Raw genomic sequence first — 14,912 nt, 5'->3', positions numbered from 1 at the left:
CTTTCTCTGAGAATAGAATTAGTGTTTCAAATACAACAGGAGCAACTCAAGCAAAAATGTATAACCTATATAAAGATACCCATGATCGTATCACACGGGGAACTCGCGCCCATGCCTCCGTGGCAAAACAGCAGGGATGAGGGGTGACTCTGTCACCCCGTGTGCTGCTTCAGAAAAATGACACTTCCATCATCACATGGGGGAAGCATTGCTGAAGCGGCGCAGACCCTTGCTGGCTCCATTGGAACCAGCACAACATGGGAAGGCTCCTGTGTTGTGAGGGAAGCATCAAAGGACACTTCCACTCCAGTTGTGGGCAGGGCCTCTGCCAGAAGTTCAGCAGTGTCATGTGATGGGCTGTGTGCCCATCTACTGCTGGACTGGTGGGGAAACATTCTAGGACAGGTGTAATGAGGTCACAAAAAGTGTTGCAACTATAAAATTACTGTGATACCCTAGTTCAGGGATCCTCAAACTAAGGCCCAGGGGCCGGATATGGCCCTCCAAGGTCATTTACCCGGCCCTTGCTCAGGGTCAACCTAAGTCCGAAACTACCTGAAAGCACACAACAACAACAATCCTATCTCATCAGCCAAAAGCAGGCCCACACTTCCCATTTAAATATTAATAAGTTTATATTTGTTAAAATTGTTTTTCATTTTAATTATTGTATTGTTTTTAGGTGTTTTTTTACACTACAAATAAGATATGTGCAGTGTGCATAGGAATTCATTCATGTTTTTTTTCAAATCATAATCTGGCCCTCCAACAGTTTGAGGGACTGTGACCTGGCCCTCCTTTTAAAAAGTTTGAGGACTCCTGTGGGTAGCACGAAAGATGGTCAGATTTGCTAATGCATTTCTTTGGAGTTCTGGTCAAGACCTCCAAGCTTTAAGTTAAAGTTTTAAAATGAGCACATTCTATTAATTAATAATATTTTGTTTTATTAGAAACTTGGAAAATTCAAATTAAACAAAATATATTTTAGAATTCTACTTAGCCATTCTATTCTGAAGACTATAAAAACTATATCTTTAGTAAATATCAGAATACCAATAGGGAAGTTTAGGGACTCTATGAAATGAATTGCATGTCATTAATTTCAATATGTTTGTCTCAATATAAATGTATCTCTTTTTGTGTTCATTTCTATCCCTTTAACACCATTTTTAAAAAAAGAATATTAAGAGACTCACTTCTGCAAAATTCCTCAAGTTCTGACCATTCCTTGTTCTGAAGGCATTTTCGAGAGATCTTTAGTTTACTTCTAGTGTAACCTGGACGGCAGGTGTATTTCACAGTTGAGCCGATTGGAAAGGAATTCTTCTCTAAATATTCATCAGCGAGTTCAGCAAAGTCTAACCTAGGTGGGGGATTACAGCTATCTCCTGGTGACAAAAATGAGACAGGAAAAAGTTAAGTCAGTACTTGAATAGCATGAATTAAATCAAATTCTATTTTTCCAATTTAGGGATAGAAGCATACTGCCTGTGGGTTGTTCATAGCTTCCAAGGGATCCCAGTATGCTTCCTTGCTTCCTATCTCTATTAAAAGCAGAATAATCTCAAGGAGCCATGGTCATCTACACTGACCATTTAATACAGCTTCAAGTTATATTTAAAATGCCGCAGCTAAAGTAGGCATGCCACGAAAGTGCATTGCAGCACACTTTAAGCCCAATAATACAACACAAGCAAAGTCAGGGGAAGATCCAAAGTAAAGCCTTGATTGCACATTAGCACACTGTTGTATAAACCATATCACTTGGTGAAATTGGCTCTGCAGAATGCGAATTGCTGTGCATATATACAAAGTGTATTCTGGAAGGACAGACTGGGGGAAAAAAAACATATTTGGAGAGGAAGCAATGATAGTTCTTTTACCTAAACAGGACAGAGACACAGAGTGAGTGAACAACTAAAAACTAATTTCATTAGTCAATAACAATTATAAGCTATTCGTTGAAATTTTAGCAAACAGGTTGAAATAAATTTTAGCTAAAATAATACATGAGGATCAAGCAGGCTTCCTCCCAGGCAGACATCCGAGCCAAAATGTGAGGACAGTATTAGATATAATAGAGTACACTGAACAAGACCCAAGCAGAGAGGTTGCATTACTATTTTTAGATGTGGAGAAAGCATTTGATAATGTGTGGTGGGACTATATGACTAAAGTTGGACTGCATCTGGGAAACCTGTTCTAATCCATATACTTCAGAAGGACAGAAACTCTCCAATAAAATTTAAAAGGATTCCATTGATTACTTCCTCCAAGATAAGACAGTTCAGAACTTTTGGCTTTTCAGCATTTGCCACATCACTGCCCTGAGGCTGGGACTTGTAGACTGCAACTGCAGGACAAAATCTTTTCATACCAGGAGCATAATTTATTCATTTAAGAAAAATTGAGCTATGGTAGTGACTTCAAGAAAAAAAAATATGTTTGTCCTATAGGCATACAGATAGGGGCATCTTTTGACTTATCAGCTTACCTTCAAATGCTTAAAAACAATATATTGAAGCAACAGAACTCAAAACTGTGGGTGACAAGCAATAAAGTCCCATAGTGTCAGAGGACAGTTTCTCTAAAGGGCTATGTGCCTTGTCCAAATTTTGAGGTTTTTATTTTTATCCCACAACTTTCATATTCTTGTCTGGTGAGGATGCAGGAGGGGACATTTTTGGTGGCTGCTTCCCCATTGAAAATCCCTTTGGCAGCAGGTAAGGACTCCTTTTGTTTCAATTGATGTTTCAGAACCAACTGCTTATGGGAAAAAATTATAGGAATTGATGGTTGGAAACTGAATGTTAATGGGGAAAGTTTATGGCTTTTCAGTAATCGAGCAATTGTGTGTGTTCTGTGCCTTGAAGTCATTTCTTGCTTATGGTGACCCTATCAGATTTAAAGATGTAAATCTTTTGTAAGATTTGTTTAACAACATATATATTACATACATTACATTATTGTCCTTATAGTTGCCGTCTGGCTCTGCAAAGTCTACTCTTGTTGGCAGGCCACAGCTTTCAAACCTATACACATAATAAAAGTGAGAACCTGCATGTATGTATGTGGCCGGAGTGTCCACTTACACAAACAGGCTCCCACTTCTACAAATAGCTGTAGCTCCCACTATGCAGGTAAACCCCACTTAAGATGGACCTGGATCTAAGTTGGCACACAGAACCCCCATGACCAACAATAAATACTGGAGGGCTTTGGGGGGTATTCACTTTGATTTGTGGGAGTTGTAGTTCACCTACATCCAGAGAGCATCGTGAACTCAAAAAATGATACACACATGTATGATATGTCCAAATTTGACTGGAGGTGTTCAGGACAGATAGACCTTGATTTATGGGAGTTGTAGTTAGCCTACAACCAGAGAAACTGTGAATCCAACTATGGACCTGGATCAAACTTGGCACACTGAACCGCAATGACCAACTGAATATACTGGAGGGGTTTGGGGGAACCGACCTTCTTTCTGGGAGTTGTAGTTCACTGATATCCAGAGACACTGTGACCATCATGATGATGGATCTGGACCAAACTTGGCACACAGAGCCCCCATGACCAACTGAATCTACTGGAGGGAATTAAGGGGGACTGACCTACCATGGTAGGAGCTGTTGTTCATCCTGCAGCCAGAGAGCACACTGAACCCCATCAATGATGCATCTAGCACAAATTTGCCAAACATGACAAACTTTAACTACTGATGGAGTTTCAGGGGGTTAACCTGGATTGATGTGGGTTGTATTCTACCCACAACCTTATGCATTTTGTAAAATAAAAAAAGATTTTTTTCAAATAACCTGAGCAATGCCGGGTACCCGAGCTAGTAATAAATAAAAAAGAGGGATCATTGTGAAAAAAATGTTATTGTTCTATGTCAGTCTCCATGTCCTTGATCAGGTAAAAGCTATGCTTTACCTGAAAATGCAAACCTTAAGATTGTAGACATATGGGGCTGGTGATATTAAGAAATAATGGAATCATTTTAAACGTATAAGGCTCTCTATCTTTGGGCTTGTTTGAAATCAATGTTTTTTTCTCAACATAATAAAATGTATTTCTGCCCAATATATTTATCAGAACACAATTCATTTGTCTTTACAGTAATGTCAATGTTCTAGAAGATTAACTGCTAATAAAGTGGTAACACCACAGGTAATTTCAGTATGTGAGAACCTAATGCTTACCATCCCATAGTGGAGGGAGTTATCTTTTCAATATAAGTTCACACAGAAACATGAAGAAAACTTATTAATGAGAAGCCTTTTTAAAAGGAGTAGCATAAGCAATGAGATGGGACTTTTTAGATTGCTGTATTTCCTGTAATCCACTGGGGAATTTGAGTACTTTGCTAGACTTCCTTCAGAAACGTCACTGGTGGTTTCCTCTTGCTATTGTTGTATGCTCATGCAAATCTAACATTTTGATGAAAGTAAATTGTGGTTGTTCACACTTTCTTTCCTTATTAGGCCCTGAGCTACCCTTTATAAGCACTCAAAAAACAGGTGAAAAATATACACATCATCTGTAGAAAGATCACAGTACTTCAGAATATGAATGTCAGCTTCAACTTGAAATATTAAAAGTTTGGAGAATATATGAAACCAACAACTTTTTACATTAGTATATATAGTATTCTTAAGTAATAAATGGTACACATTATCAGCAAAAAGAAATCATGTTTTTTCATCATATTCAGACATGGTAATAAAAACACAATCAGCCCCAAATATCTGAGAAATCTCTGAATGGAGAAAGTTCTTACATTGGCTGTTGCCTGCAACTATATCGACAGTACAAAAGCTGCATAAGGTCTAACAACATCACTGTGGTATACCAATTAACAAAACTGCAAAAAGAGCACAGTTCCTAAGACTGCTTCAACAAGCAAAACTGTATTCTTGCATCTGGCATTGCAGACAGATTGGCTGGTGACTGCTGGAAGAGCACTTTGGTTTTCTCGATGTTCACTAACAGGCCAAGCTTCTTATATGCTTCTATGAAGGTGTTTAGAGTGGTTTGTAGGTCTTCTTCTAAATGAGCAATGCCAGAAATACAACTTAATGGTGTAACATTAGAAAATGTTAACCATTTCCACTACCTTGGCAGCCACCTCTCCACAAAAGTCACCATTGACACTGAAATACAACACCACCTGAGCTCTGTGAGTGCAGCATTTTTCTAAATGAAGCAGAGAGTGTTTGAGGACCGGGACATCCGTAGGGATACCAAGGTGCTTGTTTATAAAACAATTGTCCTCTCAACCCTGCTATATGTCTGCGAAATGTGGACTATCTACAGACGTCACATGCAACTCCTGGAATGATTCCATCAGCATTGCCTCCGAAAAAATATGGCAAATCTCTCAGGAAGACAGGCAAACAAATGTCAGTGTGCTGGAAGAAGCAAGGACCACTAGCATAGAAGCTATGGTCCCCCGCCATCAACTCCGCTGGACCAGCCACGTTGTTTGAATGCCCGATCACCGTCTCCCAAAGCAGTTGGTCTAGTCCAAACTCAAGAATGGAAAACGAAATGTTGGAGGGCAGGAAAAGAGATTTAAAGATGGGCTCAAAGCCAACCTTAAAAACTGTGGCATGGGCACTGAGAACTGGGAAGCCCTGGCCCTTGAGCACTCCAGCTGGAGGTCAGCTGTAACCAGCAGTGCTGTAGAATTTGAAGAGGCATGAATGAAGGGCGAAAGGGAGAAACGTGCCAAGAGGAAGGCGCATCAAACCAACCCCAACCGGGACCACCTTCCACCTGGAAACCAATGCCCTCACTGTGGGAGAACATGCAGGTCAAGATTAGGGCTCCACAGTCACCTATGGACCCACTGCCAGGACACTGTACTTGGAGGACAATCTTACTCGGACAACGAGGAATCGCCTAAGTAAGTAAAGTAATTCTTGCATCTAACCCTTTCTCTTTAGGATCTAATTGAATTAACTGCCATACACAGTGCCTGCCAAGTACATTTCTTTTTCTGTCTCCGAGTCCTTCCACACAGCCATATATATATATATATATATATATATATATATATATATATATACATATATATATATATATACATACCCAAAATATCTGCTTTGAACTGGGTTACCTGAGTCCATGCTGCCATATATCCCAGTTTAAAGCAGATATTGTGGGATTTTCTACCTTAATATTCTGGGTTATATAGCTGTGTGGAAGAGCCCTCTCTCAGAGCATAGCACTGCTTATTGAGATTTATATCCTGATAACAACTTGTATCCCCAAGATACTAAATGCAATTATATCTATTGATACACATTGTTCTGAAGACTAGTGCACAAATATTATTCCTGGGCCACCTGAAACTAATAAAAAAGAAATTAACTCCCATTCCCTCTTCTGCCATTGTTTTTGCAGATTCTGTCCAAGGATTTTTCTCCCCGTGAAAGTTACTCAGAGAATAGATACCAGGAATATCATTGGCCAGTTCAACAGCACACTGGATATGTTGTACATTGCACTGACACTTTTGGCAAGCGTAAGGAAGACAAAGGGCAAAGGAAGCAAAAAAACAAACAAACAAACAAAAAAACAACAACGAAAGGAGAGAGGTGGAAGGGTGGAAGGAAAGAACTAAGCAAAACGTCATATTCTAAATTCTTACCTTGGTCTTCAAGGGTAACAGTAAAGAATGTAGTTAAAACCCACAACAGGCTTAGTGAGTAGGCAGGAATCATAGTTCTCATTCAGATCTTAAGTCTGCATGAGTTTCAGAACTCAGTAAAGATATATAATCACAGAAGAGGAAGGAAAAAAAAACAAAACAAAGAACCCACAATTAAAACTGGGGCTTTCAGAGAGGAACACCAATGTGAACTAGACTGAGAAGTACATAAAATGCTACCTAGCACTGAGAGTGCTATCACTGCAAACACGTCTTCACTCTAAATTCAGAGCAAAATTTTTCAGTATATCATGTAAGATTGATTTAACACTATGTGAGTCCCATTTCTGAAATTTAGCATCCCACATCAAACACTAAGGCTCCTTCCACACAGCTGAATAAAATCCCGTATTTTCTGCTTTGAACTGGAATATGTGGCAGTGTGGACCGAGCTAACCCAATTTAGAGCAGATATTGTGGGATTTTCTGCCTTGATATTCTGGGTTATATGGCTGTGTAGAAGGGCCCCGAAAGTGCATCCAGGCTGATAAAAAAGACTAGGAAGTCCTAGACTTTGTTTCTGTTATCTATCTATCTATCTATCTATCTATCTGGCCTGGGTAACAACGGAAAAATTTGTTTCTAAAAATCAATTCGTTTTTTGGGGGTTTTTGCGTTTCGATATTTAAAAGAATTCCGAAATATTTCTTTTAAAAAGTTCGATATTTACGAAATTTCATAAATGTTAAAAAATTACGAAACATTAACGAAACAAATACGAAACAATAACGAATCGATTCGTTAATGGCGGATGCGACCGCGCAATACGCTAAAAAACCTCCAAATGGGACAGGGGGAACTTCTGAAGCTTCCCTCTCCCTCTGTTGTTGACTGTTGGTGTGATATTATAATTTTTTTTCACTAATTAAACAAAAAACAACTATAAAACTTGCCCCAGACATGCGGAAATAATAACGAAACGACCTCAAACCGATAACGAAACAAATACATAATGAATCCAAAGCATTTACGAAACGAATTTAAAAATTCGTTCCGTTTTTAAGTTGCTCCAGAATGGTTCATTATTGCTTCGTTATAAAAAAAACCGAATTTTTAACGAATTACGAATTAACGAAATGAAACCGCCCAGCCCTACTATCTATCTATCTGCTCTGTTCATTTTGAGTGATATCATAACTCAAAATCTGCTGGACGAATTGCTGCCAAATTTGGCCACAAGACACCTACTAACCCAAGGAGTGTCCATCACTCAAAAAATTGATTTTGTCATTTGGGAGTTGTAGTTGCTGGGATTTATAGTTCACCTACAATCAAAGAGCATTCTGAACTCCACCAATGATGGAATTGAATCAAACTTGGCACACAGGACTCCCATGACCAACAGAAAACACTAGAGGAGTTTGGTGGGCATTGACCTTGAGTTTTGGAGTTGTAGTTCACCTACATCTAGAGAGCACTGTGAACTCAAACAATGAAGGATCTAGACCAAACTTGGCACGAATACTCCATATGCCCAAATATGAACACAGATGGAGTTTGGGGGAAACAGACCTTGACATTTGGGAGTTGTAGTTACTGGGATGTATAGTTCACCTACAATCAAAGGGCATTCTGAACCCCACCGATAGAATTGGGCTAAACTTCCCACACAGAACTCACATGACCAACAGAAAACACTGTGTTTTCTGGTGGTCTTTGGCAACCCTTCTGACATCCTCACGACCCCTCCCCCCCGGGGTCCCGACCCCCAGTTTGAGAAATGCTGCCTTAAGGCCATCCAGTCCAACTCCCTTCATCAGGGCAAGTATAATTGAAGCCCTCCTGACAAAGAGCCATCCAGCCATAGATATATATATATATGATTCACACACACGCACATATACTATATATATGAGAGATACAGTATCATAAATTTGAAAGGAACCCCTAAAGAAGGACAATTATATGCTTTATGTTCCAGAGTAGGCAAACCAGACAATCTCTACATCAGGGGTCCTCAAACTTTTTAAACAGAGGGTTCTTCCTGAGACCGTGGGGGAGGTTCTTGGGGCTGTGAGGGCGACCACCTCGGCTCTTGACCCTTGCCCATCCTGGCTTATTAAATCTGCCAAGGAGGGGTTGGTTGATTGGTTTGTGTTGATCATCAATGCATCGTTGGAGCAAGGGATTTTTCCATCCAGCTTGAAACAGGCTGTGGTTCGTCCACTCCTGAAGAAGTCATCCCTTGACTCTACAGTGCTGAACAATTACAGACCGATTTTCAACCTCCCTTTTTTGGGTAAGGTGCTGGAGCGGGTGGTTGCCCTCCAGCTCCAGAGCTTCCTGGATGACATCAATTACCTGGATCGGGCACAGTCTGGTTTCAGGCCTGGTCATGGCACCGAGACAGCCTTGGTCGCCTTGGTGGATGACCTCCGTAGAGGACTGGACCGGGGGAGTGTAACCCTGCTGGTCCTCTTGGACATCTCAGCGGCTTTCGATACCATCGATCATGGTATCCTTCTGGGTCGGCTCTCGGGGATGGGCCTTGGGGGCACGGTTCTATCGTGGCTCCGGTCCTTCCTGGAGGGATGAACCCAGATGGTGAAGCTGGGAGATGCCTGCTCGGACCCCTGGCCTTTGACCTGTGGGGTCCCGCAAGGCTCTATTCTATCTCCCATGCTTGAAACCGCTGGGAGAGGTCCGGAGTTTTGGAGTTGGGTGCCATCTCTACGCAGATGACGCACAACTCTACTACTCTTTTCCACCTAATTCCAAGGAGGCCTCTCGGGTGCTAGACGAGTGCCTGGCCGCTGTGTCCATCTGGATGAGGACGAACAAGCTGAAGATCAATCCCGACAAGACAGAGGTCCTCCTGGTTGATCGCAAACCAGACCGGGGTATAGGGTGGCAACCTGTGTTGGACGGGGTTACACTCCCCCTGAAGCCACAGGTCCTTAGCTTGGGAGTCCTCCTGGATTCATCGCTTACGCTTGAGGCTCAGGCGTCGGCAGTGGCCGGGGGGGCTTTTGCACAACTGAGACTTGTGCGCCAGCTGTGCCCGTACCTCACGAAGGCTGATCTGGCCGGGGTAGTCCATGCCTTAGTCACCTCTAGACTGGACTACTGCAATGCGCTCTACGTAGGGCTGCCCTTGAAAACGGCTCGGAAATTCCAACTGGTCCAACGGGCAGCAGCCAGGATGCTAACGGGGGCCCCTTACAGAGAGAGGTCAACCCTCCTGTTCAAGGAGCTCCACTGGCTGCCGTTTATTTTCCGAGCCCAATTTAAGGTGCAGGTGCTTACCTACAAAGCCCTGAACGGTTTGGGACCATCCTACCTTTGAGACCGCATCACAGTCTACGAACCCACACGCTCGCTCCGGTCATCAGGAGAGGCCCTGCTCGTGATCCCACCCGCCTCACAGGCGCGTTTGGTGGGGACGCGGGACAGGGCCTTCTCTGTGGTGGCCCCCCGCCTCTGGAATGCCCTCCCGAAAGATCTCAGACAGGCCCCCACCTTGGCGGTTTTTAGAAAAAAACTGAAAACCTGGCTATTCCAACGTGCCTTCTCAGATTAGGAACCCCACTATCAAAGCCCAGAAGCACTTTAGTAGAGTCAAGACCACTCCCAATGCACACCGCACTTATACTTTAATCTCATATCCCCCCGTCACTTTTTTCAGCACTTTTAACCCTGTACCCCACTCCAGCCGGCTCAGTTTTTTAATATGTCCCGTTGTATTGTTTATTGCCATTGTTCTCTGCTTAAACTGTTTTATTTGCTATGTATTGTATTGTTGTATTGTTGTATTGTTGTATTGTGTTGTGCTGGGCTCCGGCCTGTTGTAAGCCGCATCGAATCCCTTTGGGAGATGCTAGCGGGGTACAAATAAAGTTTAATAATAATAATAAGGTCACAGTCCCTCAAACTGTTGGAGGGCCGGATTATAATTTGAAGAAAAATGAATGAATGAAATAAGATATGCACACTGTACATATTTTATTTGTAGTGCAAAAAAACACTTTAAAACAATACAATAATTAAAATGAAGAATAATTTAAACAAATATGAACTCATTAGTATTTCAATGGGAAATGTGGGCCTGCTTTTGGCTGATGAGATAGGGTTGTTGTTGTTGTTGTTGTATGCTTTCAAACTGTTTCAGACTTAGGTTGACCCTGAGCGAGGGCCGGGTAAATGACCTTGGAGGGCTGTATCTGGCCCCCGGGCCTTATTTATTTATTTATTTATTTATTTGGAGTGCTTCTACCCCGCCCTTCTCAACCCCTTAGGGGGGACTCAGGGTGGCTTACAAAAAAGGCACATTTCGATGCCCAACAATTCACAAAGTACAATATACAATTTACAATTTAACATCAACAATTATCACTAGTTAAAACATCACATCAATACAATAACAGTAATAAAATCATCCTGTGGCCAATGCTCGCCGATTTATAATTTCATAATCCATCCAGCATTGTCATTGTCCTTTCCTGCTCTGGTCATCCTTGTCTTTGTCCGTCTGCCAGCTTACCCAAAGGCCTGGTCCCACATCCAGGTTTTTAGTTTGAGGACCCCTGCTCTACATCAACAATGACAAGAAAACAGCAAGAAATACTGTTTACCCACAAGTATAAACAAATTACATATATTAGAAACCAACACTTTCTCATTACTTTATTTTCCAGATTACCAGACTGGACCACAGCAATGTGTGGCAGGGGATGGCTAGCTTCTTATATACAGTATCCCAGAATATATTCTGCCACCTCTTGGTGCAATCAAAGAGTTTTTATACCTGCTCCCTAAATCAGATTATTTTAAGCAATATAAAACTGGAAAGAACAGGGACAAAATCTGGCATGTTTCAATCAATCCAAATGTGTTAACTGTTACATTAATTGCTGATCATTGTGGCCAATCCTGCCGTCTCTGCCTTTCTTCTCTCTTGTACAAAGCTAGGTTGGGAAGGCTAATAGTCACCAGATGAAATTCAGCATGGCTGCATTGCTGAGATTCCCTCATCTTCCCAACTATGAAAAGTAGAGGAGTCATCTTCTGATCTTGACTTTGACAACCCTACTTTAAAAACCTCCAGACTATACTTCAGTTCAGCTTTGGAGCAGAAGATGAGATTTTCTGTCTAGTTTTGAAGTATGATAGTAAGCAAAGGCTCCTCTTCAACCTGGAGAGAAGTGACCAGCGGAGTGCCACAGGGTTCTGTCATGGGCCCAGTGTTATTCAACATCTTTATCAGTGACTTGGATGATGAGCTAGAAGAAACGTTTATCAAATTTGCAGATGACACCATATTGGGAAGGGTAGTTAATACTGCAGAGGACAGGATCTGAATAACTGTAACAGATTAAAGAGCTGGGCCAAAACTAATAAAATTAATTTCAACAATATAAAATGATGCACTTTGGCAATAAAAATGAACTGCACAAATATAGAACAGGGAACACATGGCTTGAAAACAATATATGTGAAAGGGATCTAGGAATCGTAGTTGACCAAAGCTGAACATAAATTGACAGTATGATGTGGCAACTAAAAAACCAATGCCATTTTAGGCTGCATCAATAGGAATATAGTGTCAAGATTGAGAGAAGTCATGGTGTCCTTCTATTCCGCTTTGGTCAGACCTCACCTGGAATACTATGTCCTGTTCTGGGCACCATTATTCAAGAAGGATATTGACAAGCTGGAATGTGTCCATAGAAGGGTGGCCAAAATGATCAAAAGTTTGGAATCCAAGCCCTATGAGGAATGGCTTAGGGAGCAAGAAATGTTTAGCTTGGAGAAAAGAAGGCTGAGCAGGGACATGATAACTATGTTTAAATATTTGGAAGGATGTCACATTGACAAGGGTGCAAATTTGTTTTCTGCTGCTCTGAAGACTAGGACACAGAACAATGGATTCAAATTGCAGGAAAAAGAATTCCATCTGAACATTATGAAAATTTGGCTGGCCATAAGAGCTGTTCAATAGTGGGACTCACTGCCTTGGAGTGTGGCAGAGGCTACATCTTTGGAGGTTTTTAAATAGAGGCTGGATAGCAATCTGTTGGGAGTGCTTTGATTCTGTGTCCCTGAATGGCAGAAGGTTGAACAGGATGGCCCTTGTGGTATCTTCCGACTCTATGATTCTATGTGATCTGCCACAAGGTTTCTTGTGTGAATGCACTGTTTTGCACTGTGTTGTTTGAACAAAGGATCTGGTTCATTACCTTGGGAAAGGAAGCTCTGAATTTGTGGTACAGCAGCAAACAGGTGTTGATTGTCACAAATGTCATGTTGGCTACAATGACATTGTTGCTACAAAATAAGAAAGAAAGATTTGCCGGTTTTAGGGGCCTGATCCACTCATTTTGAGAATAGCTGACATTTCCACACAACCTGCATTGTTTGCTGAGTTCTGTCATTTATGCTATGCTAGAAATGTTTTGATTACATACAGTATCGGACTCTCCTAAATAACAAACAAGCTCTCACTGCATTCTGTACTGGTTATATAGACTTCAGATAATTATTACCATGTATGCTCATGCACATGTTTGTAATTTTCTGCTTAACAAGGTTCTATAAAATATTGATACTGGGAATAAACTTTATCTTGCCCAGTGCTATGAGTAGATTGGACTAAAAGTTGTGCTGGGACTTTGGGGCAAAGACCCTTGGGGCAAAGTTATTGCTTGTTATCTGTTTGCCTTCCTGCTTAGTTTCAGGACACATTCCTGATTGTTGTCTCACTTAGGAGATACAGAAGGGTTAAGGTTTCAGTCCTACCCAAAAATTAATTAAAACTGAACTCGTCTTACGTAATTTGGTTACTCCTCCTTCCAGCTTTAACATGGTCAAAAACGAAAATGGCAGGGACCTAACAGAAGCTGAAGAGATTAAGAGATGGCAAGACAATACAGAAGATATGGATTCAGATGTTATCCCAATGCTATGCCACCAATATATGTGGAGGACCTGTGTGTTTTTAAATCCACACACTCAAGGCGAACCCAAAAATCTTCTTGCAGAGGGCCCCTTTATTCAGCCCTCCAGACCGCTGCCACCAATATATGTGAGGGAATTATTTGATTAATTAATCAAAGGTTGAAGACTCAAATGCTGCCACCAATATAGTAATATTCTGAGGAGTTTTTACTATAGAATCAGGCTACCACCAAAGTCAAAAGGGTTTTTTAGTTTTCTTGTTTGACTAACATATTGAAAGTAGCAGGATAGTACTGAATTCGAACTCAGGGCACAGGACACTGAGGTGGATATTATTGAAATTCTTCTAGGTAGTTGCTGCCACCAATCTGGAAACTCCGTTTCCCTAATTTGCTATGGATACTTCTTCAAACAGAGGCACACTGAGACAGTTGTTTGTTAACAAAGAACAAAGATGTATATTTGTGTGGTTTTCAAAAACACAGGCACTTAAGCGTAACAGTTGCAAGAATGAGATGAAGCTTATTTGGTTACTTTAAAACAGTTCAGTACTTGGTTTCCAATAACAACTCTTAACTCCCTCAGGAAACTAGCAGACTTCTTCCTGACTAGAATTATTTTACTTCAAACAGTCCTTTTCCTGGGATCTGTTTATAATCACTAAACCAGCAATTCTTCCCTAATAGATCTCTGAACTTTCTAACTAACTCTTTGGCTTCACTAATGTCCATTTTCCTTCTCCTAAGGCCCAAAATTTGAAGCTGGGTTGCAGTTAAACATAAAAAACCAAGATTGTGCAACCGATTTGATTGATAACTGGCAAATAGAGGGAGAAAACATGGAGGCCATGACAGACTTTGTATTTCTAGGTGCAGAGATTACTGCAGACGCAGACTGCAGCCAGGAAATCAGAAGATGCTTACTTCTTGGGAGGAGAACAATATCCAATCTCAATAAAACAGTGAGAAGTAGAGCCATCACACTTGCAACGAAGATCCGCATAGTCAAAGCAATGGTATTCCCTGTAGTTACCTACAGATGTGAGAGCTGGACCATAAGGAAGGCTGAGCAAAGGAAGATAGATGCTTGTGAACTGTGGTATTGGCAGAAAGTTCTGAGAGTGCCTTGGACCTTGAGAAGATCCAACCAGTCCATAATTCAGGAAATAAAGCCTGACTGCTCATTGGAGGGAAAGATAGTAGAGGCAAAGATGAAGTACTTTGGCCACATCATGAGAAGAAAGGAAAGCTTAGAGAAGACAATGATGCTGGGGAAAATAAGGAAAAAGGAAGAGGGGCTG

At 41.3% G+C, this 14,912-nt stretch overlaps 1 protein-coding gene across 1 annotated transcript in view; it reads right to left on the bottom strand.

Annotated features, from left to right (window-relative positions):
• LOC132773594 (complement receptor type 1) overlaps positions 1-7,235 on the bottom strand; it is a 55,923-nt gene extending 48,688 nt beyond the window's left edge. The window contains exons 1-2 of the mRNA XM_067468071.1: positions 6,659-7,235; positions 1,197-1,388 (exon numbers count right to left, since the gene is read on the bottom strand). Of these exons, the coding sequence (XP_067324172.1) occupies positions 1,197-1,388; positions 6,659-6,740 (274 nt within the window). The 5' untranslated portion in view covers positions 6,741-7,235. The remainder of the gene's footprint in view (positions 1-1,196; positions 1,389-6,658) is intronic.
• Positions 7,236-14,912: the final 7,677 nt, after the last annotated feature.

Source organism: Anolis sagrei, chromosome 4, assembly GCF_037176765.1.
Source record: "Anolis sagrei isolate rAnoSag1 chromosome 4, rAnoSag1.mat, whole genome shotgun sequence".
Taxonomy (NCBI): Eukaryota; Metazoa; Chordata; class Lepidosauria; order Squamata; family Dactyloidae; genus Anolis; species Anolis sagrei.
Note: the sequence above shows the minus strand (reverse complement) of the source record. Positions and strands in the feature narration are given on the sequence as shown.